We start from the raw sequence: 26,269 nt of genomic DNA, 5'->3' as shown, positions 1-26,269 counted from the left end.
GGCATAAACCAGTTATATAGTTTTTCCATATTATATATTTTAAAGATTTATTTTATTTATTTGAAAGGCAGATTTACAGAGAGAGAGAGAGAGAAAGGAAGAGACAGGGAGAGCAGTCTTCCATTCGCTGGTTTACTACCCAGATGGCAGCCAGGACTCAAATGGCCATATGAGATGCTGGCCCCCTTCTATATTATTTAAGCATAAAAAATTAATTAATTTCTCTACTCAGCAGAAAATTAATTTGCCTTGGGGAAGTATTAGGTATCATTAATTTTTTGTTTATTTTTTCATTTTATTTGAAAGGCAGACAGATCTTCCACATACTGGTTTATGCCTCAAATGCCTGCAACAGCCATGCTGGGTGAAGCCAAAGCCAGGAGCCCAGAATTCAATGTGAAGTCACAGGGACCCAAGTACTTGGGCCATCATCTGCTGCCTCCCAGGGTGTGCATCAGAGGGAAGGTGAAATAGAAGTGGAGTAGCCAGGACACAAACCCAATCACTCCAAAATGGGATGCGGGCATCCCAAGTGGTGACTTGATCACTGCAAATGGGTGGAAGCTCTAGAACAAAATAGTAAGCCTTTTTAAAAATTGTTCAGGGGGCTGGCGCTGTGGCGCAGCAGGTTAATGCCCTGGACTGAAGCACCGGCATCCCATATGGGCGCTGGCTCTAGTCCTGGCTGCTCCTCTTCCGATCCAGCTCTCTGCTACGGCCTGGGAAAGCAGTGGAAGATGGCCCAAGTCCTTGGGCCCCTGCACCCATGTGGGAGACCTGGAGGAGGCTCCTGGCTTCAGATCGGCACACCTCTGGCCGTTGTGGCCATCTGGGGAGTGAACCAGTGGATGGAAGACCTCTCTCTCTCTGTCTCTACCTCTGTCTGTAACTCTGTCTTTCAAATAAATAAAATAAATTTAAAAAAATTGTCCAGGGATGGGTGGTTAAGACATCTGCATGCCATATCAGTGCTGTTGTTTGAGTCCCCGCTCTGCTCATGATTTGATCTTTTTGCTAACAAAAACCCTGGGAGGCAGCAGTAGTGGCTCAAATTTGTAGGTCCCTGCCACACATGTGGGAGACATGGATTGGGTTCCTGGTTCTAGCTTTGACGTGGCCCAGCCCTAGCCATTGCAGGCATTTGAGGAAGAACCAGCAGATGGGAGCTCTCTCCTCCTGTCTCTCCGCTTTTCAAAAACAACAACAAAACACAATTCTTCCATTTTCTTTAACCTTTGAAAAGATTTCCCATTTACTATCTATGTGACCTTGAACAATTTACTAGGCTTCACTTTGTCTTGGCAACCTCATATGTAAAATGGAACAAACAGTAATGAACTTAGGGAACCAGTGTCAAGGTAAAATGAAGCTAACCTCACTACTGGAACAAAAATATTAGTTTCCCAGGGCTGGTGTTGTGGTAAAAAGCAAAGCAGGCATCTCATGGGGTGCCAGTTAATGTCCTGGCTGCTCCACTTCTGATCCTGCTCCCAGCTAATGGCCTTGGAAAGCAGCAGCAGAGGACCCAAGCGCTTAGGTCCCTGCCAACCACATGGAAGACTGGGAAGAAGTTCCCGGTCCTTTGTTCAAATTGGCTCAGCCCTGGCTGTTGTGGCAACTTGGGGAGTGAAACACTGGATGGGAGATCTCTCTCTCTCTCTCTCTCTGTCTCTGTAATTATGACTTCCAAATAAGTAAATCTTTTTTTTTTTTTTTTTTTTGACAGGCAGAGTGGACAGTGAGAGAGAGAGAGAGACAGAGAGAAAGGTCTTCCTTTGCCGTTGGTTCACCCTCCAATGGCCGCCGCGGCTGGCGCGCTACGGCCGGCGCACCGCGCTGATCCGATGGCAGGAGCCAGGTGCCTATCCTGGTCTCCCATGGGGTGCAGGACCCAAGCACTTGGGCCATCCTCCACTGCACTCCCTGGCCACAGCAGAGAGCTGGCCTGGAAGAGGGGCAGCCGGGACAGAACCGGCACCCCGACAGGGACTAGAACCCGGTGTGCCGGCGCCGCAAGGCGGAGGATTAGCCTGTTGAGCCACGGCGCCGGCCAAAATAAGTAAATCTTTAAAAAAATATATTAATTTGGGGAACAATGCGGTGACTTAGTGGGCTAAGTCTCCATCTGTGGTGCCAGCATCACATGTGGGTGCCCATTTGAGTCCTGACTGCTCCACTTCTGATCCAGCTCTCTGCTATGGCCTGGGAAAGTGATGGAAGATGGCCCAAGTGTTCGAGTCCCTGTGGGAGACCTAGAAGAAGATCCTGGCTCCTGGTTTTGGATCGGCTCAGCTCCAGCCATTTTGGCCATTTGGGGAGTGAACCAGCAGATGGAAGATCTCTCTCTCTGTTTTACCCCTCTCTCTATAACTCTGCCTCTTAAATAAATAAATATTTTAAATATGTATATATTCATTTCCCACTTTTTCCCTTCAGTTACAAGATTTTACACTTAGACTTCATTTAACATTTGAATCTTAACAGTTCTCCCAATTTAGAATCAAGCAACACCAAGTAGAAAACACTTACCTGGACCTAGAATAAAGCCTAATGCTTGACATGTGCTTGTATTTGCCATGGAACTTGTTCTTTCCTGAAGGGAAGTAGCACCAGCAATATATGATCTAACAACAGCTACATTTCCTAAGAAAAAAATGTAACAATCCAAAGTGAAAGAAAATACCAGTCAGTTTATAAAATTAAACTTAATTTGGCTCTATACAGCAGAAATATTGGTCAACAATATGGTCACTACTTTCTCTAAGCACATAAGATTTTTATTGAACTCATCAATCAGTGGAACTTAGTACTTTATGGGGGACTGAGTAGCACTTGTCTCCCCAAACCTCATACAGATGCTTAAACTCTGAGGTCATGCTGTTAATGGTTGATGGAGTAAGGGTAGAGACTTGATCTAATTATGCCTGTGAGAGGTGAGCCTTGTGAGTTATTCAGGTCACTGGGGACATGCCCTCAGAGGGTGGTTCTCAAGACAGAGTTGATTATTTGAGTTCAAGTTCTCTCTGCTTCCTAGCTCATCATTCTTTCATACCACCATGATCAGCGTCCACCAGGCACCAGACTACTGGGCTGCCTGGTCCTGTTACCTCCAAACTAACCTGAAACAAACCTTTTCCTTCCTCAGAAACTCCTCATAGGTATTTTCATTAAAGTAATGAAAGGAAGACTAATACACACAGCTAAAGTATTGAATTAAAAGCAAAAAACATAGCATATAATAACAGCAAACTTTTTTCATTATTAAACACTGAGAGTGTTTTCATTATTAAACAATAAGAAAAAAACATATTACCTGCTCCAAATCCCACCAATCCACGAGCAACCAACATGTAGTATTTATTATGAGAAGCTGGAACGTGGACATATGCATAAAGGCAGTTGGCTGCCACCGAAATAAAGATGGAGACAATGAGAGGTTCTTTTCTTGGCCTATGATTAGACCATAAGCCAAATATAGGTGAAGCTACCATTTGGCCAAGACTAAACGAAGCAATAACCCAGCCCAAAAAACTTGCATCAGCTGTCTTATCAATCTGCAGGAAAAAGTACATGCTTTAAGAATTGTTATCCAAAAAAAGTAAAAATTAAAAATCTAAATACATTAGTCTGACCATGAACATTTTCCTATTAAAAAATAAAAGTGATTCAAATATTTAGGTTTTATAACACTACTACTCATAGTAAGCAATTCAAACATCTGACAACACCTTTAAATGAGCTAATATTTCACCATATACAAAGAAAAATGCTTGGAAAGCTTCATATTTTAGAATTACTATGGAAGTTAATAGTTCATAAAATCTTGTTGAAAAGGTTATTGGGGAGTAGCCAAAGTTGTGGCATAGTGGATAAAGCTGCCACCTGCAGTGCCAGCATTCCATTGGAAACTGATTTGAGTCCTGGCTGCTCTACTTCTGATCCAGCTCTTCTGCTGTGGCCTGGGAAAGCAGTAGAAGATGGCCCAAGTCCTTGGGCACTTGCACCTACATGGGAGATCCGGAGGAAGCTCCTGGCTGCTGGCTTCAGATTGGCTCAGCTCCAGCAGTTGTGGCTACCTAGGGATTGAACCAGCAAATAGAAGACACTCTCTCCCTCTCTCTCTCTCTGCCTCTCTGTAGCTCTTTCAAATAAATAAATAAATCTTAAAAAAAAAAAAAAGTAATTTGGTAGGTATTGTGGTACAGTAGGTTAAACTATTGCTTTGCATATCGACATCCCATATCTGGTCCTGATTCAAGTTCCAGCTACTCCATTTCCAACCCAGCTTCCTGCTAATGCACCTGAGAGGCAGCAGATAATGACACAAGTGCTTGGGTTCAAGTGCTTGGATTTCTGCCACTCATGTGGAAGATGTGGATGGAGTTCTTGGCTCCTGGCTTTGGCCTGACCTAGCCCTGGCTGTTGCAGGCATCTGGGAACTATACCCACAGATGGAAGATCTGATTTCCATCTATCACTCTGTCTTAAAAAAAAGAGAGAGAGATAATTACACTAGATACAAAAGCATCCTTAAAAATTTCACAGAAAATGCATGTTATGAAAAAAATATAAAATTAGCAGGGAGCTGGATCAGAAGTGGAGCAGCCAGGACTTTATCTGGTGCCCATATGGGGTGCCACCAATGCAGGAGGCAGCTTGAACTGCTACACCACAGCACCAGCCCCAGAAAATGAATTTTTGAAACAGAGAAAAATGGTAGAACAATTTAATAAGAAAAAGAATGGTCTTTTCTTTCCTAAAAGTATACTTAAATGGCTTATGATGCAACAGTTTTGGTACATTTTCTTTGCAGAGATGAGAAGAGTGAATAGCATAATAATACTTCATAGTTAAAGGATTAGCCCTAAAAGTAGTTTTTATTTTGGGCATTCAGGATTTCATTTTCTACCCCTAAGTATTGCCTTTAGTTACTTTGGTCTTCTCTATTTGAATATAAAATAATAATTTCATGTCATATTAATTTTAAATTAATTTTCAAAATAGCAGTAAAAATCCTAAATGTTAAGTGTGTAGTGGTTTAAAAACAAAAGGATAAACATGTCTTCTCAGCATACCAACTGATCGCAGTCAAGAGACCATTTCACGGACAGAAGTGAAATGACTTGATGGTGGTGCTAAGGATGTTTTGTTTTCTGTTCATGAATTAACATCATTAACTTATTTGCTAGAACCTAAAGGGAACTTTTATTTCAGTTGCATGTTAGTTTAAGAACAATTTTTATGTTTTTGAAAAATTTATTTATTTTAAAGGCAGAAAGAGAGAGAGACGGTTTTCCTTCTGCTGGTTCACTCCCTAAATGCCCATACCTGAAGCTAGAAACCTGGACTCATTCCAGGGCTCACATATAGGTGTCAGGGACCCAAGCACTTGAGCCACCATCTGCTGCCTCTCAGGGTGTGCATTAGCAGGGAGCTGGAATTGGAATAAGAGCCACAACTCAAACCCGGGCACTCCAATATGGGATGCAGGTGTCCCAAGAGGCATCATCACTGCGGTGCCAAAGGCCCACACCTTAATTGCATGTTACTGTTTACAGAGACTGGAAAACTAGAATCTGCTAAAAGTCTGCTATAATTCTAACAAGAAAGCAAAACAGTTTGGAAAATATAGGCTCTGTACTAGAGCAGAAAGTGTCATTCCAGGAAAGGACTGTTTGTTACCTGTGCTCTAGTGTGTTTCTCTGCCTTACAGTGGTGACAGCATACCATTTCCAGTTCTCTGCCTACCCCTCTGATGATCTCTACCACGGTTTATTTTTTTTTTTTCCAGGATAAAATCTAAACTGGTTATTATGAAAAACTAGTCATGAGCTGACCATTAATCCCCTCTCTAATCTCATCCCTCTGTATGTTCCTTTCTCTCAATTTTAACGGCCAAAATAAGTCATGTTCTTTGCCTCCAAGTTATTTGTAAAGATTCTCTTATTGTCCCTTACACCAGAAATGCCTTCCCAACCTCCTACACCCTGGAACCCATCTTCCTACAGATTTTCAAAACTCAGCTCAGGGGTTACTGATTTTGTAGTCTCCAAGATCTCTTCAGTTTGAATTAGCAACATCCTCCTAATCCTCTCTGTCTCTCTCTCAAACACATCCACATACATACACAACCATATTTTTAAATTTTTACCCATGTGATCGGCACTGTGGCTTAGCAGGTAAAGCAGCTGCCTGCAGTGCCGGCATCTCATATGGGTGCCGGTTGAGTCCCACATGCTCCACTCCTGATCCAGCTCTCTGCTATGGCCTGGGAGAGCAGTAAATGATGCCCCAAGTCTTTAGCCCCTGCATCCATGTGGAAGACCTTGAAGAAGCTCCTGGCTCCTGGCTTTGGATCAGCACAGCTCTGGCCGTTGCAGTCAATTGGGGAGTGAACCAGCGGGTGGAAGGTCTCTCTCTTTCTCTCTCTCTATGTCTCTGTGTAACTCTGACTTTCAAATAAATAAATAAATCTTTAAAAGAATTTTTTTTACATACTTACAAGTGAGTAATTTTCTGTAAACTTTTTGTTTTTTTCTCACTGCAGTGAAAGTTGAATTTATGGTATATGAATTAAAAACAAACAAACAAAAAATCCTGAATGCTTTGTTACTGAATTTCAAAACATTATTTTCTGAAAATGTAGTAATATCAACAAAGTCAAGTTCTAGAAACATTAATGCCATGCTATGGGAGCTTAGAGATGGCCACAAATCTCTTTTTATGATTTACTTACAGGTAATTGTCTATTCACTCAATTAATAGTCACTGAGGCCTTTTCTGTAATAAAAATTTGTGTCAGGCAATAGGAATGCAAAGATGAATCAACAGTCCCTGCCATCAAGGAGTTTCCTAACCAGGATCTACATATTTGGCTCTGAAAACTCTTAGGTAGCTAGGAAAGTATACAGCATGCTTTATATCTTCATTTGTGAAATGTGGATAACTTGACAGTTATTTTAAGAATTAAACCACGAGATGAAAGCTGTGGCTTAGCAGGTAAAGCCACCACCTGCAGCGCTGGCATCCCATATGGGCGCTGATTCAAATCCCAGCTGCTCCACTTCCAATCCAGCTCTCTACCATGGCCTGGGAAAGCAGTAGAAGATGGTCCAGGTCCATGGGACCCTGCACTCATGTGGGAGACCTGGAAAAAGCTCCTGGCTCTGGCTTCAGATCAGCACAGCTCCAGCCATTGCAGCCATTTGGAAAGTGAACTAATGGATGAAAAACCCCTCTCTCTCTCTCTCTCTCTTTCTGCCTCTGCCTTTCAAATAAATAAATCTTAAAAAAAAAAAAAAAAAAAAAAAAAAAAAGAATTAAGCCAGTACAGGTAAAGTGCTTAGGACCATGTCAACACGTATTGTGTAGTTAATGAATGTCACTTATATGATGTAAGAACACATATTTCTCAGTATTTTCTTTTACTACCATACTAGTTTTATTATCATGTATTACTATAATTTTTTTAAGATTTATTTTTATTTATTTGATAGCGTTAGAGAGGTAGAGAAAGAGAAAGAGAGAGAGAGAGGTCTTTGATCCACTGGTTCAATCCCCAAATGGCTGCAATGGCCAGAGCTGAGCTGATCCGAAGCCAGGAGCCAGGAGCCAGGAGCTTCTGCCGGGTCTCCCATGTGGGTGCAGGGACCTAAGAACTTGGGCCATCTTCTACTGCTTTCCCAGGCTATAACAGAGAACCAGATTGGAAGAGGAACAGCAGTGACTAGAACCAGCAATCATATGGGATGCCAGCACATCAACCTGGAGCTTAAACCAACTGCATCACAGTGCCAGCCCCCTGTATTATAATTAGTACATGAGTATCCCCCAATAACTACCTAAGCTTATAGAATAAATGTTTCAGTTTGAAATCTGAATGTTAAGAGTGAGTCTCCCTAGAGATCAATCCTACTTCTGGACAACACAACCTAAGGAATCACTTGACTAATGCCTGTCAGGGCCAGGAGGTACAAATTCATGGTAGTACCAAATTTCTTGTGATCAATTTACTGTTTTTTTTTTTTTTTTTACGTTTTTTTTCTGGCCAGGGTCGGGGTGTGAAAAGCGGGGGGGGGGGGGGGGGAGCCTAGCTTTCTCAGAGATGGCTTATTATTTTATCTACTTGAATGGCAGTTAGAGAGAGAAAGGGGAGACAGAGAAAGAAAGATCTTCTAACCACTGGTTAACTCCCCAAATAGCAGCAAGAGCCTGGGCTATGCCAGGCCAAAGCCAGGAGACCAGAACTCCATCTGGGTCTCCCACTGGGTGGCAGTGGCCCAAGTACTTCGGCCACCTTCTGCTGCTTTCCCAGGCACATTAGCAGGGAGCTAGATCAGAGGTGGAGCAGCCAGGACTCAAACTGGTGCTTATATGGGATGCCAGCATCTCAGGCAGCAGCTTAACCTAATGTACCACAATGCTGGCCCCACAAAGATGGTTTTAAGCTAAGTAATTTTTTGGCAAAATCTATCATAAAAGAGATAATAGCCTTAAATTGATAAATAAAAATATTTAACTTACTACATAATATGGAAATGTGCTGAACAGTCAGGTTTTTTACAGGTAATCTTGGCTCTGTCATTTTCTAGGCATGTGACCCTGGGCATGCCACCTAACTTTTTGGAACCTGGATTCTTCATCTGCTAAACAAGAATGACAGGTGCCACCTCCCAAAGTTGTTTTGAAGATCAAAAGACAACAAATGTGAAAGGTTTAATACTATGTCTGGCAAACAGTAAGTTCTCAGTATTATTGTATCTTTAAAAAGTTAAATGAGGGGCTGGCACTGTAGCGCAGTGGGCAAAGCCTCCACCTGCAGTGCCAGCATCCAACATGGGTGCTGGTTTGAGTCTCAGCTGCTCCACTTCCGATACAGCTCTCTGCTAAGGCTTGAGAAAGCAGCAGAAGATGGTCTAAGTCCTGGGGCCCTGCACCTACATGGGAGACCCAGATGAAGTTCAAAGCTCTTGGCTCCTGGTTTTGGATCAGCACAGCTCCAGCAGCTGCAGCATTCTGGGGAATGAACCAGCAGATGGACGACCTCTCTCTCTGCCTCTGCCTCTCTCTAACTCTGTCTTTCAAATATAAACAAATATTTTTTTAAAAAGTTAAATCATATTGTTTTTGCAAAAAATATATATTTGTATTGCTAAAGGACCATTTATCAGTTCAGGCATTCAATAAATTTATTTTTGATGAGTTTTTAAATATCTGATGAAAATATGCCTTTTTTAAAATTCAACATATTCTGATGAGTAGACATAATTATCACAAATTTCCTCCTTTTGAGAACCTTGGGAGTTAAAAAGACCAAGAAATCAGGAGTTTTTATACACAGATGTCACTCCAAAATTGTTAAATTCCATGCTCCAATTCTAATGAGCTTGCCAGTGGGAAAGAACTTTTAGTGTAATAGATAATAATTTTATGTAAAAAAATTTTTAAAAAAATTTTAAAGATTTATTTCAAAGGCAGACTTAGATCTTCCATCTACTGGTTTACTCCCAAATGGCTGCAATGGCTGGGGTGAGGCCAGGCCAAAGCCAGGAGGCAGGAACTTCTCCTAGATCTCCCACATGGGTGCAGGGGCCCAAGCACTTGGGCCATCCTCTGCTGCTTTCCCAGGAGCATTAGCAGGAAACTGTATCAAAAGTGGACCAGCAGGTACTTGAGCCAGTACCCATATGGGATGTCAGTGTCACAGGCAACAACTTAATCCACTACACCACAACCCTGGCCCCTAATTTTAATTTTCAAAATAGCAGTGAAAATGTGAAATTAATAAAAAGTGTTTTGTTTCCATTCTTTAAAAAATATTCTTGCCGGCGCCGCAGCTCACTGCGCTAATCCTCCACCTGTGGCGCTGGCACCCTGGGTTCTAGTCCTAGTTGCTCCTTTTCCAGTCCAGCTCTCTGCTGTGGCCCGGGAGTGCTTGGGCCCTGCACCTGCATGGGAGACCAGGAGGAAGCATCTGGCTCCTGGCTTTGGATCGGCGCAGCGCTCTGGCCGTGGCGGCCATTTGGGGGGGGGGGTGAACTAATGGAGGGAAGACCTTTCTCTCTGTCTCTTTCTCTCTAACTCTGCCTGTCCAAAAAAAATATTCTTTAGAACAGCATTTTCAAAAAGCACAAATCTAGGTGGGTGCTGGGGTGTTGCAAGTTAAATCACGGCTTGGGACACCAGCATCCCATATCAGAGTATCTATCTGAGTGCCAGCTACTCTGCTTCTGATCCACGTTCCTGCTAATGTGCTTGGAAAGCATTAAATGATGGCTCAAGTATGTGAGTCCCACCTGGTTGGAGTTCTTGGCATATGGCTTCAGCCTGGCCCAGCCCCAATAGTTGCAGCCATTTGGAGTGGAAGTCACTCTGCCTTTCAAATAAAGAAATCGTCTTTAAAAAGTAAAAATTCATAAAAACTAAAATATAAAATGTGAATAAACTTTGAACATAAAAATTTTATTTTAGAATACTTTTAGACTTATAGAAAAAGTGTCAAGATGATACATAGAGGTCTTTTATACCCTACCCACCCCATGTCCTCTGTTATTAACATCCTACATTAGCTTGCTACGTCTGTCACAATTAATGAACAAATATTGATGTAATAGTACCAACTAAAGTCCAAACTTTGTTCAAATATATCTTTTTCCCAAATGATGTTTTTCTGTTCCATGATCTCATCCATGTTCACATTATATTCAGAGCTTATGCCTCCTTAGACATTCCTCTTGGCTCTGAGTTTCTCAGATTCTCCTGATTTCAGATGACTTTGACAGTTTTGAAGAGTACTGCGATAGTTTGTAGAACACCCTGCACTTGGTGTTTGTTGTCAGATTTTTTTTTCAGAACTGGACTGGGGTTACAGGTTTGGGAAGGAGGATCACAGGGATAAAGTGCCACTTTGATCACACCATATCACATCAAGGGCACATACTAGTAACACGACCATCACTCACTGATGCTGCCCTTGATGACCTGGATGAGGTAGTATTTGTCAGATTCCTCCACTATAAAGCTACTTTCACCCCAACCATATCTGCACTCTTTTGGAAAGAAGTCATCATGTGCATGTAGCCCACCACTTAAGGAATGAGGAGTTGAGCTCTACCTCTTTGAGAGTGAAGTATCTACAAAAATTATTTGAAATTTTTCTGGACTAGAAATATGTCATTTATTTATTATTCATGACTATTTATTTTTATACTTTGGGTTACAATTCAATGCAACTTTATTTAAAATTCAAGGGTGGGGAATCTTTTTTCTGTCAAGGGCCATTTGGATATTTATAACATCACTCACAGATCATATAAAATCATCAACTTAAAAATTAGCCTGCTAGGGGCTGGCACTGTGGCGGCGTAGTTTAGCATTCGCTTGTGGGGCCAGCATCCCATATGGGTGCTGGTTCGAGTCTCAGCTGCCCCACTTCCAATCCAATTCCCTGTTGATGGCCTGGGAATGCAGTACAAAATGGCCCAGGTGCTTGGAGCCCCTGCACCCACATGGGAGACCCAAAAGAAGCTCCTGGCTCCTAGCTTCAGATTGGTTCAGCTCTAGCCATTGCAGCTATTTAGGGAGTGAACCATGGATGGAAGACCTCTCTGTCTCTCCCTCTCTCTGTCTTTAACTATGTCTCTTAAGTAAATAAATAAAGTTAAAGATACAGGATCTCTAATAAAACAAAAACAAAACCAGCCTGCTAGATATTTATTGAATTTTAAGTCTCACCTGTAATTGCCTTGGCAGGACCAGACCAAACATTTCACAGGTCTTCTACAGCCTGTAGGCCAGACGTTCACCAAACTGGTCCAGCTTTGGCTATCAGGAGTTTCTTTTACCTGGTTCTTGTGTCCCTTTGACATATCCCCAACATTCTGTATTTGTTTTTAGCAATTCCTTACTTATACAATCTGAAACTTTTTATTTCCTGTCGCAGCCCTAAAAGGAGGGAGGTTTCTTCTATTAGAAAACAGTATGAGAATGTAATGTCTGGGCACTACATTTTGCTAGTTGCTATTGGGATGTCATTGTTTTTAGGCCCTCTCAACTAACAGGGCAAGGAAATTTATGTGAGCATGCTAACTTGTGCAAACACATCTACAAATAAAACATTTGTTATATTTTATTAAGCTAGATGTAAGTTCACATGGTATCTCCAATTCTAACACATTATGGCATGATCATTCCAGTATCTTCTGCTTGCTTATATGCAATTTCCCATTCCAGTAATGAGAAACCTGCCTTTCATTAACTAGTTAATTTTTAATTTTCAGCATGTTTACAGTGGTTTCATAATTATTGCTTGTGCCCCTCTGGGATACATCTTTGTCAACTAGAGTTTTACCTTTGGTTTTATAGACTCTACTTATTTCTAGTTACTTAGTACAGAACTCTTCTTCCACACTAATGAGGTTGTTTCATACATTTGTAACAATCATTTTGTGGCATTTTGAAGGCAGAATCCTCTACTCCATGATCTCCTAAATGATATTTTTAAAAAATTCACATAAAGTTCATCTTTGTGTGGTACATTTCTATAGGTTTTGACAAATGTATAATGTCATATATCAACCACTACAGTGCCATACGGAATAATTTCACTGCCCTAAAGATATCCCTTGTGCTTTGCCTATTCAACTCATCCTCTCCCTACCCTGGAAACTCCTAGGAACCACTGATATATCTACCCTCTCTCTACATGTCTGTGCCTTTTTTCAGAATGCAAATTAACTGAAATTAATTGTAGACATTTCATACTTGCTTCTTTTACTAGCAATATGCATTTAAGATCCATCTGTGTCTTTTTTTGTTTGTTTGTTTTGACAGGCAGAGTGGACAGTGAGAGAGAGACAGAGAGAAAGGTCTTCCTTTGCCATTGGTTCACCCTCCAATGGCCGCCGCGGTAGGCGCGCTGCGGCCGGCGCACCGCGCTGATCCGATGGCAGGAGCCAGGTGCTTCTCCTGGTCTCCCATGGGGTGCAGGGCCCAAGGACTTGGGCCATCCTCCACTGCACTCCCTGGCCACAGCAGAGAGCTGGCCTGGAAGAGGGGCAACCGGGACAGAACCCGGTGTGCCGGCGCTGCAAGGTTGAGGATTAGCCTAGTGAGCCGTGGCGCCAGCTGTATCTTTTTTTTTTTTTAAGATTTTATTTATTTATTTGAGAGGCAGAATTATAGACAGTGAGAGGGAAAGACAAAGAGAAAGGTCTTCCTCATGTTGGTTCACTTCCCAAGGCCGCAACGGCTGGAGCTGTGCCGATCCAAAGCCAGGAGCCTCTTCCTGGTCTCCCATGTGGGTTTAGGGACCCAAGCATTTGGGCCATCTTTACTGCTTTCCCAGGCCACAGCAGAGAGCTGGATTGGAAGTGGAGCAGCTGGGACTAGAACCGGTGCCCATATGGGATGCCGGCACCACAGGCAGAGGATTAACCCACTGAACCACAGTACTGGCCCCATCTGTGTCTTTGTGACTTCATAGTTCATTCCTTTTTTATTACTGAATAGTATTCCATAATATAGTTGTATTACAGTTTATTTATACATCCACTGGTTAAAGTATATCTTGCTTATTTCAGTTTTTTGCAATTGTGAAGAAAGCTACTATGAGCACTTACATGGGGATTTTTGTGTGAATGTAAGTGTTCATGTCAGTTTAGTAAATATCTGAAAGGATGATTGCTGGATCATAGAGTAAGGCTACACTAGCTTTGTAAGAAACTGCCAAACTGTATTCCAAAGTAGTCATATCATTTATCATTTCCACTGTAACCCTTTGTAGGTCTAGAGTAGTATTTTCATTGAAACCATTTGACTATCCTATTAATCTAGTAGAAGAGTGAGATAAATTCTCTGTAAACACACTTAGAACATTCATGGTAGATGCTAAGGAAAATGGGATATGTAACTATAGTTGTCCTTCAGTATCTATGGGGGACTGCTTCCAGAACCCACTGATGGAAAAATCTACGGCTACTCAAGTCCCTTAAATCACCTCTGGGTTACTTATAATACCTAATAAAATGTAAACGTTATGCTTCACTGTTTAGGAAATAATGGCAAGAATATAGTCTACATCTTCACTACAGATGCACTTTTCTTTGAATATTTTCTTTTCTAAAAAAAGGATTTATTGGGGCCAGTACTATGGCGCAGCAGGTTAAAGCCCTGGCCCGAAGTGCTGGCATCCCATATGGGTTCCGATTCTAGTCCCGGCTGCTCCTCTTCTGATCCAGCTCTCTGCTGTGGCCTGGGAAAGCAGTAGAAGATGGCCCAAATCCTTGCACCCTTGCATCCACATGGGAGACTCAGAAGAATCTCCTGGCTCCTGGCTTCGGATCGGCGCAGCTCCAGACGTTGCGGCCATCTGGGGAGTAAACCAGCTGATGGAAGACCTCTCTCTCTGTCTCTACCTCTCTCTGTAACTCTATCAAATAAATAAAATTAATCTTAAAAAAGAAAAAAAGGATTTATTTTTTATTTATTTGAAAGGTGGAGTTACAGAGAGAGGAGGAGAGTTAAGATATATCTTCCATCTGCTGGTTCACTCCCCAAATGGATGCAATGTCCGGGTCTGGGCTAGGCTAAAGCCAGGAGTCAAGAGATTCTTCCAGGTCTCCCACATGGGTGCACTTGGGACTATCCTTCACTACTTTCCCAGGCACATTAGGAGGGAGCTGGATCAGAAACGGAGCAGCTAAATCTCAAACAAGAGCTCATATAGGATGCCCACATTGCAGGTGGAGGCTTAACCTTCTGTGCCACAACGCTGGCCCCTTACCGAATATTTTCAATCTGCAGTTGGTTAGATCCACAGGTGCAGATCTATATACAGGAAAGCCTTCTTACCCATCTGGGGTGAGGAGTGTTGGAAAAGGCTTCCAGAGGAGGTAACTCTGAAGCAAAGTCTTGAAGAAGGAAGTGGGGAGGAAGGAATGCAGAGAGAACAGGCAAGATGGAGGGAGTAAAAAAAGGAAAAAGTGTGCAAACACCTGAGGAATTTGAAGCATAACTGTATTATTTATTCTTTTCACAATGTTACCCGACAACCCAAATTAATTTAATGGGGACAGTATGAAATTATCCCTCAAAAATATCATTTGTATATTTTGGGGATTCAGATTATATTCATTTTATTTTCCTTTATATTAGGGAAGCAGCAGTGATAGGACAGAAAAGTGGCTGATTAGCAGGTGACCATACATATCTACATTTGCCTGGGACCTTCTTAGTATAATCCTATTTTTCTAGAATAGCACATGTTTCATTTCAAAACTATTCTGTTTTGCATAATAAATCATATGGTCACCTTACTTATAAGGCTTTTTTGAGGAACTGTTATGTTAAGTTACTTTAGTAGAGATTAAATCACAGAACTCTAAAAAGATTATCTGGAAAATATTTAACTATGTAACAGCCAATACTACTACAGTTACTTAAGAATAGATTAAAGTATACAAACCTTTTGGAGATATGGCCATATTGACATGATCACAATAGAAAACCCTGTGAAGAGGCAAACGTGGTTATTTCATCTTAAAGTAATTTAATCACTAATGCAGATACAATTTTTGGAACTATAGCATGATTTTTTTTTAAGTTAATTAATTTATTTCAGAGGCAGAGATGCAGAGAAAAAGGGACACAGAATTCCCATCAGCTGGTTCAGTCTCCAAATAGCCAGGCCTAAGCTGGCACTGAAGCCAGGAGCCAGGAATGCACTGCAGGTTTCCCATTTGGTTGGTGGGAACTCAACCACTTGGGCCATTCTCTATGCCTCCCAGTGTCTCCAATAGCAAGAAGGTGGAATCAGGAGCCAGAGCCAGGACTTGAACCCACGTACTCCAATGTGGGACATGGGCATCTTAACTGCTATGTTGAACACTCACCCCTATAGCATGGATTTTAAAATACCATTCTGAATACACAAATGTGTGCATATAAAGGCCAACTTCATGAAATGAACAAAAATAAATTGTAGACATTTTGCTAGCTAAATGCTAGCATCACCTTCCTGATGGGATTGATCTCTTCTTCACAATTTATTGCCTTTTGTTAATATGGTATATAACAGAGCCTAATTGCTTCTTTACGATTTTCATTTCTTTACTTTGAAATCACTCATGTCACCTAAAAATATTAACATCAAATAAATTTGTACCCTTTGCCCCATTAATTTTTATTGCCTAAATTCACAGGCCTCAGAAAAAGAATGTGATAGAGGAAAAGTTTTTTTTCCATACAAAACAGACGATTGACATCATTTAAAAAAGAAGGATATTTTGGGACTGGTGCTGTGGCTTAGTGGGTAAAGTGGCCACCTGCAGTGCCAGCATCTCATATGGGTGCCCATTCAAGTCCCGGATGCTCCACTTCTGATTCAGCTCTCTGCTATGACCTGGGAAAGCAGTAAAAGATGGCCCAAGTCTTGGGCCCCTGCACCCACGTGGGAAACCTGGAAGAAGTTCCTGGCTCCTGGCTTCAGATCAATGCAGCTCCAACCATTGTGATCAACGGGGGAGTGAACCAGCGGATGGAAGACCCCCGCGCCCCCCCCCCCCCGCCTCTCCTACTCTCTCTGTAACTCTGACTTTCAAATTTAAAAAAAAAAAAAAAGGAGGAAGATGATGGCCAAAGTCCTTGCGCCCCTGCACCCACGTGGGAGCCATTGTAGCCAACTGGGGAGTGATCCAGCAAATACAAGACCTTTCTCGGCCGGCGCCATGGCTTAATAGGCTAATCCTCTGCCTTGCGGCGCCGCCGGCACACCGGGTTCTAGTCCCGGTTGGGGTGCCGGATTCTATCCCGGTTGCCCCTCTTCCAGGCCAGCTCTCTGCTATGGCACGGGAGTGCAGTGGAGGATGGCCCAAGTCCTTGGGCCCTGCACCCGCATGGGAGACCAGGAGAAGCACCTGGCTCCTGGCTTCGGATCAGCACGATGCACCGGCCGCAGCGGCCATTGGAGGGTGAACTAACGGCAAAAAGGAAGGCCTTTCTCTCTGTCTCTTTCTCACTATCCACTCTGCCTGTCAAAAAAAAAAAAAAAAAAAAAAAAGACTTTTCTCTCTCTCTCTGACTTTCCTTCTCTCTTTGTGTAACTCTAACTTTCAAATATATAAATAAATCTTTTAAAAAAAAGAGAGAGGACATTTTGACAAATGCTACAACATGGATGAAAATTGAAAATATTTTGACCAGTGAATAAACTACTCACAAAAAGTAAATTCTGTACAATTTTATGTATATGAGATATCTTGGAATGGTGATTGCCCGGGATTGCAGGAGGGGTGATGAGGAGTTGTTTAATGAATACAAAGTTTTAGTTTTGCAGCATGAAAACATTCTAGAGACTAGTTGCCCAACATTATTGAACTTAAAAATGATAACATGGTAAACTTGAGTTACATATTTTTAGCACAATAAAAGATAATTAGATGAGGCTAAAATAGGACACTATCTGAATGTACAAAATTATGAGTAACTTCTAATACTTACCTACACTGCTGAGAAACATAGTAAGATATAGAATCCTAATAGATCTCCATCGGCTTTTATAATGCTCTTCGGTTTCTACAACATCTCCTTCTCTAGGTATAAAGAAGAAAAAGTAGTACAGGTTGGGCATTCCTAATCCAAAAATCTGAAATCCAAAGTGCTTGAAAATTCAAAACTTTTTGCTGCTGACATGATGCCACAAAATAGAAAATTCTACACATGACCTCATGTGAGAAATGAGAGTAAAACAGTAAGCCCACTGAAAATACTATATAGAATTATCCTCAGACTTTGCAAAAAAGAAATATATGACAAGTAAGTTAATTTTGTGTTTTGACTTGAGTGCCATCCCCAATATATCTTCATATGCAAATATTCTAAAATTTGAAAAAGGCAAAAGCCTGAAACACATCTGGTCTCAAGCATTTCAACATTTATGTGTTGACAATTTACATGTTAATTTTATTTTTTCTCCCTTAAATTCATGAAAATGATATGAAAGAGATAGAATTTACTAATATTGGTTTCTTGCTGTACCAATTCACCTGTAAATAAGCATTATTTTCGTGTTTGTACATCATTATATAGAAACCTGGAAGACCTAAAATAGTTCAAAAATGCAAAACACTTCATAAAGCAATTATTTTCCTATTATTGGCATGTATGAATTTACTGATCAAAAGTGTTGAAATGTTAAAGTAATAAGGTGGATTAAACTATATCAAGATAAATCAAACTAGCTGCAATAATTAGATCTCCCACAGGTGGAAAATTGAGCTATAATGTATTAAAAGATAATTACTATCACCATTCTAACATGCTATACTTGATGCTACCAAGTTAATCATATTGCAATAAGCTATTTTGGTTTAGTATTTCAGCAAAATTAATGCAGCAGAAAGATTTACCAGAACCTAAAACATTCCCAGGCCTAGAACCTCCTGGAACACATGCCTTTGCTCCAATATTATTACCAGATAAATTCTACTAACAGACCAAAGGAAAATCAACCCTCCAGACTGGGTTTAGACTCTAGATAAGTCTCTGACCTTTAACCTGGATTAAGGGCAAGTTTACTAACTATGACATTCTATTTCCATTAAGCAATAATACACAAGTGTTTATACTGATTACATGTTCACTTTACACATATAGAGTTAATAAGTTTACCTTAATGTTAGTATTATGTATTCAAGTAATTATGGAAAGCATAACAGACAAAATGCTTCTTGTGTTTCAAGATTATTGTTTTAATTTATTTGTTTATTTTCATGCATTTAAAGGGGGGGGGGGGAGACAGAGAGAATTTCCCATCTGCTAGTTTACTCCCTAGATACCTGAAACAGCTGGGACTGGGCCAGGCCAAAGCAAAGAACCAGGAACACACCCTGGGTCTCCCACATGGGTGACAGGGATGCAAGTAACTGAGTCATCACCTGCTGCTTGCAAGGATGTATATTAGCAGGAAGCTGGCATTGCAAGTGGAGCTGGGATATGAACCCAGGCACTCCAACAAGGGATGCAGGTATCCCCAAAAAATCTTAGCCCTCTAGGCCACAATGCCCACAACCAAAATAACATAGTATAGATTTAATATGTGTCAAGTATATTAGTTCCCAATATATGTGTAGTGTTTAACACTGTATTTGCTATTCCACATAGGCAACCGTAATGTAACCTATGCCAAAAACACCAGAATCCTAGACCCTCACCTGGAAATCAGTACACTAGAATTTGGAATATATAATGTAAGCTATATACAAGTATGTACTATATATAATAGTTGCACAGTTTTTTTATTTTTTTCCAGTTACGTCACTTTATTATTTCACATTTTTAGCAAAAAATCAAAGTGCAAACAGGGTTTATTTCACATTAATATATTAACTCGCTTTTTTTTTGGTCAAATAAATAGGGAATTCTCTTTAAATAACCATTCTTCACTTGGTGGCCAGTCCAGGAACAAACTAGAGCAATGTTAGTGCATCCATGGCAACAGGGAAGCGGGCCGCGGGGCGGGCGCAGGGCTCCAGCACACACCGGGCGGGGGCCTGGTCCCCAGCCCGCCTTACTGGTGTGGGGCACACATGCACTGCTCAGCTCCGCTCAGGAAGCAGAGTTCAGGAACGCCAGCAGGGGGCAGAGCGGCTCCCGTCCCGGCTGCAGTGGCCTCGTGGCTCACGGTAGCTTCCAAAGTCACAGATGTGGCGACAGTATAGCTAAGGACGAGGAGAGGCAGCTGGGGGTGGCCGGGGCCTTGGCTGGCCGGGCGGGATGGGAGCCTTCCCGGGCTACACAACAGACCAGCCCAGGGAGGTGACAGGGCCTGCAGGGACCTGCGGGGAAGTCACGAGAAAGGTCTGCGGGAGCTCAGGACAGAGGGCGGGAGGTTACCAGACCCGGGAGCTGGACTGCGGTGAGGCAGTGGCCAAAGAGTCCCACCGTGGGGAGAAGCTACTAGTATATACTATATAGTATATACTATATATATATATACACATATATATATAGTGTGTATGTATCTATATATAAAGATATTTATATGTGTGTGTATATATATATTATATATATAAATAGACATTTGAGCTAGAGGTAAGCAACACATTAGGATACTCGCATGCCATATGGGAGTGCCTAGGTTTGAGTCCTGGCTCTGTTTCTGACTTTAGATTCCTGCTAACAAGCACCCTGGGAGGCAGCAGATGACGGCTCAATTAGTTGGGTCCCTGCCACTCACATGGGAAACCTATATTGAGTTCCACACTCCAGTTTTTTGGACTGGCCTATTCTGGCCCATTGCAGGCATTGGGGAGTGAACTAGCACCTGAGAGATCTGTTTTTCTGACTTTAAAATAAAAAATTTAGAAGTAAATTTTTTTCTTCTTGATTTATTTGAAAGGCAGAGTTACAGAGAGGCAGAGGCAGAGGCAGAGAGGCAGAGAGAGAGAGAGAGAGGTCTTCTATCTGCTGGTTTACTCCCCAGATAGTCCCAATGGCCAGAGCTGTGCCAATCGGAAGCCAGGAGCCCGGAGCTTCTCCCAGGTCTCCCACAAGGGTTCAGGGGCCCAAGGACTTGAGCCATCTTCCACTGCTTTCCCAGGTCATAGCAGAGAGCTGGATCAGAAGTGGAGTAGACAGGACCCAAATTGGCACCCATATGGGATGCCGGTACTGCAGGTGGCTGCTTTATCTGCTACACCACAGTGCCAGCCCTTTTTTTCTTCTTTTAACGCTGTTAAATAATTGAAGAGATGATAAAATTAGAGAATCATAATTTAATGGCCACTTTCCATGTATTCATGGATGAAAGCAAGGACCATCAATTGATAATAAAACAACTGAATTTCCAGTGGCTTCTTTCTTGGATCACCTGGGCACAAGAAGGAACGTTGCACTTTCAAGGTGATTTGTTTAACTTTTAAAATTCCTGCCTACTATCACTGCTGTATTCTGGTATTAGTTCTCCATCTGAGATTCTCCTTCAAGTACAATTGTGTGCTACAGGTGTTGCACTGTCCAACACTTCTATTATAGTTTATTACTCCAAATGATAATGTGCTTATCAAATTTGTTAGTGACTTTAGAACTACAAAAAATACACAATACACCAGAGTGTATCAATCACCAAAATAAGTTAGACATAATTTAATAGGAATTTTTAAAAATTGCCATATTTGGGTTCAATACATTGAAAGTATGACAATATCTAGTACAAGGAAACTCAGTTAAGTGACGTTACTGTGTTTGCAAAAAGAAACACAGGATTTATCAGTGGAAAAATATAATGACCCAGCGAGAGCATCTGTGAATGACTACTAAAGAGCAAAAATGAACCCATGTTCAAAAAGGGTAAGAGAAAAAAGGTATGCACACTGTCAAAACAGTGTGATGGAACAATAGTTATAGAAGTAAGTCAGAAATAAGCTGAGAATATTCTAGTACACTCTGTAGGGACAGAAACTCTAGTAATATTTGTTTTACAGAGGCTAAGCTAGAGTTTCAAAGAGTTGAAAGCACCTGGGACATTTCAAGATATTCTATGAGAAGGGTCAGCAAAGTATTTTGTACAAGCCAAATCTAGCCCACTACTTCTTTCTGTATGGGTAATGAGCTAAAAATGTTTTTCTTTTACCATCTATTTATTTATTTTACAAGTACAAACCAGCGCCCATCTGGGATGCCAGCATCACAGGCGATGGCTTTACCCACTATGCCACAATGCCAGCCCCAGAATGGTTTTTGAGAGATATTTGTAATCAATATGATAGAAAACATTAATTTTGAACTCTAAAGAAACTATCATCCCACCATGGTTCTCATTAATTGAACTATTTTACAAAATATTATATGTTTTATATTATATATTTAAACATTATATATTTTAATTACCAAACATTTTTGTGAATTTGTTTTCTTGTTATCAAAGTATATAGATAAAAAAGTATGTAGATAAAAGTTTGTCAAAAAGTTCATGGAAAAAATGGAATTAAAAATGTTCATTTTGGTGCAGAAATTTTTGAAACCCATCTTTTTTTATAATAAGCATTTTCATCATTCTCATTTTCTATAAACTTTTTGAAGACTATATGTATAATATTCTTGATTTTTCCAATTGGCTTGAATAGATCTAAAATATTTACCATCTAGGCCTTAACAGAAAAAGTTTGCCAACTCCTGTTCTCTTAAATAAAGTTCTCTAAAAGGAGTCAGGTCAGCAACCTAGCCCCACAGACCAGCCAGTTATCACCAACCTTGTTAGTGAGAGGGTTGGTGGTGAACTAGATTCAAGCACATGTGATTTACTCAAAGTGAACAGGGCCTGCCAATTAGCTGCAAGCTCACTTTGCTAGGGAATCTAATTCTGTTTTTAAAGACAGTATACTTATTGAATTATTCTCAAAATACTTTGATTTTTAAAATGCCCAAACCAGAACTTCAATCAGAGATACAGTTCACATACGGGAAACAACTGATTTTAGATGAACTATAATAAGCATTGAATAATGACTTGGATGAAACTGAAGCTAGGAGTAAGAAAAAATTTTTTTTAATTTTAATTTTTTTTTATTTAAGAGACAGTTCCCATCCACCATTCATTCTTCAAATGCCCACAATGGCCGGGACTGGGCCAGACCAAAGCTGGGAGCCAAGGACTCACTCCAAGTTTCCCATGTGAGTGACAGGGACCTAACCATTTGAGCCATAACTTGCCCCATTACCTGCTGCCTACTAGGGTTTGCATTAGCAGGAAGCTAGAGTCAAAAGTCATAGTTAGGTATTTTTCATTTTTAAAAAAAGATTTACTGGGGCCGGCGCTGTGGTGCAGTGGATAAAGCTGCCACCTGCAGTGCCGGTATCCCATATGAGTGCCGGTTTGAGTCCTGGCTGCTCCACTTCTGATCCAGCTCTCTGCTGTGGCCTGAGAAAGCAGTAGAAGAGGCCCCAAGGCTTGGTCCCCTGCAAGACCTGGGAGACCTGGAAGAAGCTCCTGGCCCTTGGCTTTGGATTGGCGCAGCCCTGGCCATTGTAGCCATCTGGAGAGTGAACCAGCAGATTGAAGACCCCCCCCTCTTTCTCCCCCTCCCCTTCTCTCTCTGTGTAACTCTTTCAAAATAAATAAATCTTTTTTAAAAATTTAAAAAAATAAAAAAGATTTACTTATTTATTTATTTATTTGAAGTGCAGAGTTACAGAGAGAGAAAAAGGGAGACAGAGAGACAATCTTCCATCTACTGTTTCATTCTCCAAATGGCTACAAGGGCTGGGGCTGTGTTGATCCAAAGCCAGGAGCTTTTTCCAGGTCTCCTATGTGGGTGCAGGGGCCCAAGGACTTGGCCCATCTTCTACTGCTTTACCAGGCCATAGCAGGGAGCCGAATTGGAAGTGGAGCAGCCAGGACTCAAACTGGCACCCACATTAGGATGCCAATATCACAAACAGTGGCTTTACCCATACTTAGGTAATATTAAACACTGGGCTAAATGCCCACCCTAAGAATCTCTTATTTATTTATTTATTTGAAAGGCAGAGAGACCGATACAGAAAGAGATCTTCAATCTGCTGGTTTACTTCGCAGATGGCTGTAGTAGCCAAGGCTGGGCCAGATTAAAGCCAGTTTGCATCACCTGCATGAGTTGCAGGGACCCAAGTACTTCAGCAATCACCCATTGCCTCACAGGATGTGCATCAGCAGGAAGCTGGAATTGGAGCCAGGACTCAAACTTGGGCACTCCAAAATGGGATGTGGGTGTCCCAAGCAGTGTCTTAATCACTGTGCCAAATGCCCACCCCACAAAGTACCATAAGACCACATTTAACCATAAGTTAAGGATCCTGAAATCTGTCTGGAAAAGAGACAAAAACAAAGCAGAAGCAAGAAAGATTCTGAAAAAAAACAAATGTCACAAAGTCTCTGCATTCAAACTTATGAAGCTAATAGAAGACATTTATGTTCTAAGAACACATTCCAAATATTTAGTTACCTAGGGACCAGAAAAATGCATTTTCCAAAAGGTTTCAAGGTGGGTAAAATAAAGGTTTGGTGCTGAACAAGGACACATGAGCAAAAATCAACATGGTCACAGATAGCTTAACTGTGTATTGATTAATTTATCTGATGTAATTATATGCTCCAAATAAAATGATACTTAAAATTCTATTTTCATAAAGGTGAAAAAAAATTACATACTTATGCAGTAACTGCCTGTAAGCGGGTCAATAACCAAGACTGTAAGAATCAAAATAGGGACACATCTCTTAAGCGCCTAAAAATTAGTTTTTATTTGTACATGAGGCATAGGATGGGTGAGCCCATTTTAGAAGGTTTTTGTTGTTGCTAACAAATATGACAAATATCAGGCATTTAGGTAGGTCAATACTTGTACTGGTATTCTCAGGTATAAATTAAATCTATGGTCTCCGAACTGTTGTGAAATGTGGAAAGTGATCAGCTATAAAAGGCCAAATACGGAATGCAGCATCTATCATTACAGTGAAAGTCAAGGGGCAGCTTGGATTTCTCTGCCATCTGTATCAAACTCTCCTCGGAAGGAGTCCGTGGATGGCCAACCTAAGGAAGCCCTCACGCACGAATGCCTGCAAAAGGACATTATGCCTCATCACAGGAATTCCTACACACAGGTCGGTCACAGGACTTAACCGCTAGCAACTTCCTTAAGATCGCAGGATTCCAGATAAACCATCCGTCCAAGGACACTGCTCGCCGTGGCTGTAGCCGACCAAACACCAACTCCTGCAATGAGCTCTGAGGTGACCTATAGACCTTGCTTCCAAGACGTTACCCGGACTCATCGTCCTCCTCTCTCAGACCTGCCCTCCCCGCCCCCAGATAAGCCTGTGACCCGTCGTTGCTTGCGTATCCCAGATTGCAAATCTTCGCTATTTCCAGATAAATTCCTTTATTACGAACAGCCCGTTCCTCTGATTTTAGGTTGACAAGCCGAACCCACCGGCTCACCACACCACGCGGCCCATGCCCTCTCCCCTAAGTTGGGAGCCAACTTCCCGGGCTCGCGAGGCTGCTGAGCCGGCTCCCGCAGCGCGGGCACCCGCTCCGGCAGCGAGAGCTCGGCCGGATGCGGCAGACCTTTGGAGAGGACGTAGTAAGGTGACGGGGTCCTTCCACTAGCATCCGCTCACCTGCTTCCGGGGGTGCGGTGGCCCAACAGCGGCTCCTGCTCCGCCTCAGCGCCCGGGCTCGCCATAGTTATTTACAGTCTCAGGGCGGCGTGCCGCCAACTCTCGCGACACCTGCTCCCGCCCATCCCGGCAGCCTGCAGTTGTCAAACCTCCCTGCGAGTACGCGTGCGCCCCCGGGGCCCAGCAGTGGGCGGAGCGTCCCGAGGTCAGAGGCGGGGTCACTCGGGAAGCCCCGGAAACGCTGGGTGAAACGGGCAGCTCCTGGGGCTCTGTTTTCCTCGCCTTCTTTCTGGGTCTGCGCCTCCTGGCGGGCCACGGGCCGCGCGTAGAGGGCGGAGGAGGGCCCGGGGGGCGGGTCCAAACGGCCACCCCGCCCGGGCCCCGCCTCCTCCTCCCTCCACTTTGCCGTCTGCAGTCCTCGGCTTCGTCGTTCCCAGAGAGGCTACGGCCGCCGCGGGTGGGCTTTTGGACGAGGTCGAGTCCCCGTGCCTCCGCGAACGGCCGCGCTGGGGAGGCTCGGCCAGCTGGACCGCAGGCCCCTGCCCGGCGGCCGTGAGTAAGTAGCCGGTAGGGTCCGCGCGTTCTCCCGCGCCTCGCTCCGCTGCGTACGTGACGGGAAGCAGGGACTGGGGGCGCGGGTCGGGGACACCGCGGGCTGAGGCGGGGGCGAGAGACCAGGCCGGGGGCCGAAGCGCGCTCTGGCGGGCCGGGGTGAGGTGGACTGGCGGGAAAGGTGACTGCAAGTGCTCGAGCTTGTCCTCTGGCTGGGCTAACCACAGAGGCACCTGACCTGCCGCGCTTGTCAGAGCCAGCACTGAAGGGGGGATCGGGCACTTCCCGGGTGCTGGGCCGCGGATCCGCACCCCGCCGCGCCCCGCTCTCACGCTCTGGGGGCTCTCAGCCTTTCCAGGTGCAGCTCAGCAGAACCTGCTGGGGTCAGAAAAGGCACAGCACCTGCCTAGCAATGACCAGCTTCTTTTGTCGTTAAGGAAGATGACATTTTGGGAAAATGTTTTATGGGTTTTCTGACTAGATCTAGATGTTATCTCTTTCCTGGTGGTTATGTATTAACACCTTAACCCTACAGTTAGGCTTGCAGGCAAATTGGTGGCAG

General features: G+C 42.7%; 2 protein-coding genes across 5 annotated transcripts in view; one reads left to right on the top strand and one right to left on the bottom strand.

The window, feature by feature from the left end:
* MFSD8 (major facilitator superfamily domain containing 8) overlaps nt 1-25,449 on the bottom strand; it is a 48,688-nt gene extending 23,239 nt beyond the window's left edge. Inside the window, exons 1-6 of one of the 2 annotated variants that reach the window (XM_062199644.1) lie at nt 17,497-17,544; nt 15,464-15,507; nt 11,734-11,943; nt 10,296-10,371; nt 3,314-3,554; nt 2,530-2,643 (exon numbers count right to left, since the gene is read on the bottom strand). In XM_062199644.1, the coding sequence (XP_062055628.1) occupies nt 2,530-2,643; nt 3,314-3,554; nt 10,296-10,371; nt 11,734-11,867 (565 nt within the window). In that variant the 5' untranslated portion in view covers nt 11,868-11,943; nt 15,464-15,507; nt 17,497-17,544. Of the gene's footprint in view, nt 1-2,529; nt 2,644-3,313; nt 3,555-10,295; nt 10,372-11,733; nt 11,944-15,463; nt 15,508-17,496; nt 17,589-25,155 lie in introns of those variants that run through there. The other variant, XM_062199645.1, reaches the window with a different exon arrangement.
* A 97-nt stretch (nt 25,450-25,546) lies between these two features.
* Nucleotides 25,547-26,269, top strand: part of ABHD18 (abhydrolase domain containing 18) — a 55,705-nt gene continuing 54,982 nt past the window's right edge. For 2 of the 3 annotated variants that reach the window (XM_062199648.1, XM_062199649.1), the window contains exon 1: nt 25,547-25,711. The gene's annotated coding sequence lies outside the window, so the exon portion shown is untranslated. The remainder of the gene's footprint in view (nt 25,712-26,269) is intronic. The other variant, XM_062199646.1, reaches the window with a different exon arrangement.

Source organism: Lepus europaeus, chromosome 8 (assembly GCF_033115175.1).
Source record: "Lepus europaeus isolate LE1 chromosome 8, mLepTim1.pri, whole genome shotgun sequence".
Classification (NCBI taxonomy): Eukaryota; Metazoa; Chordata; class Mammalia; order Lagomorpha; family Leporidae; genus Lepus; species Lepus europaeus.
This window is presented reverse-complemented; position numbering and strand designations above follow the sequence as displayed.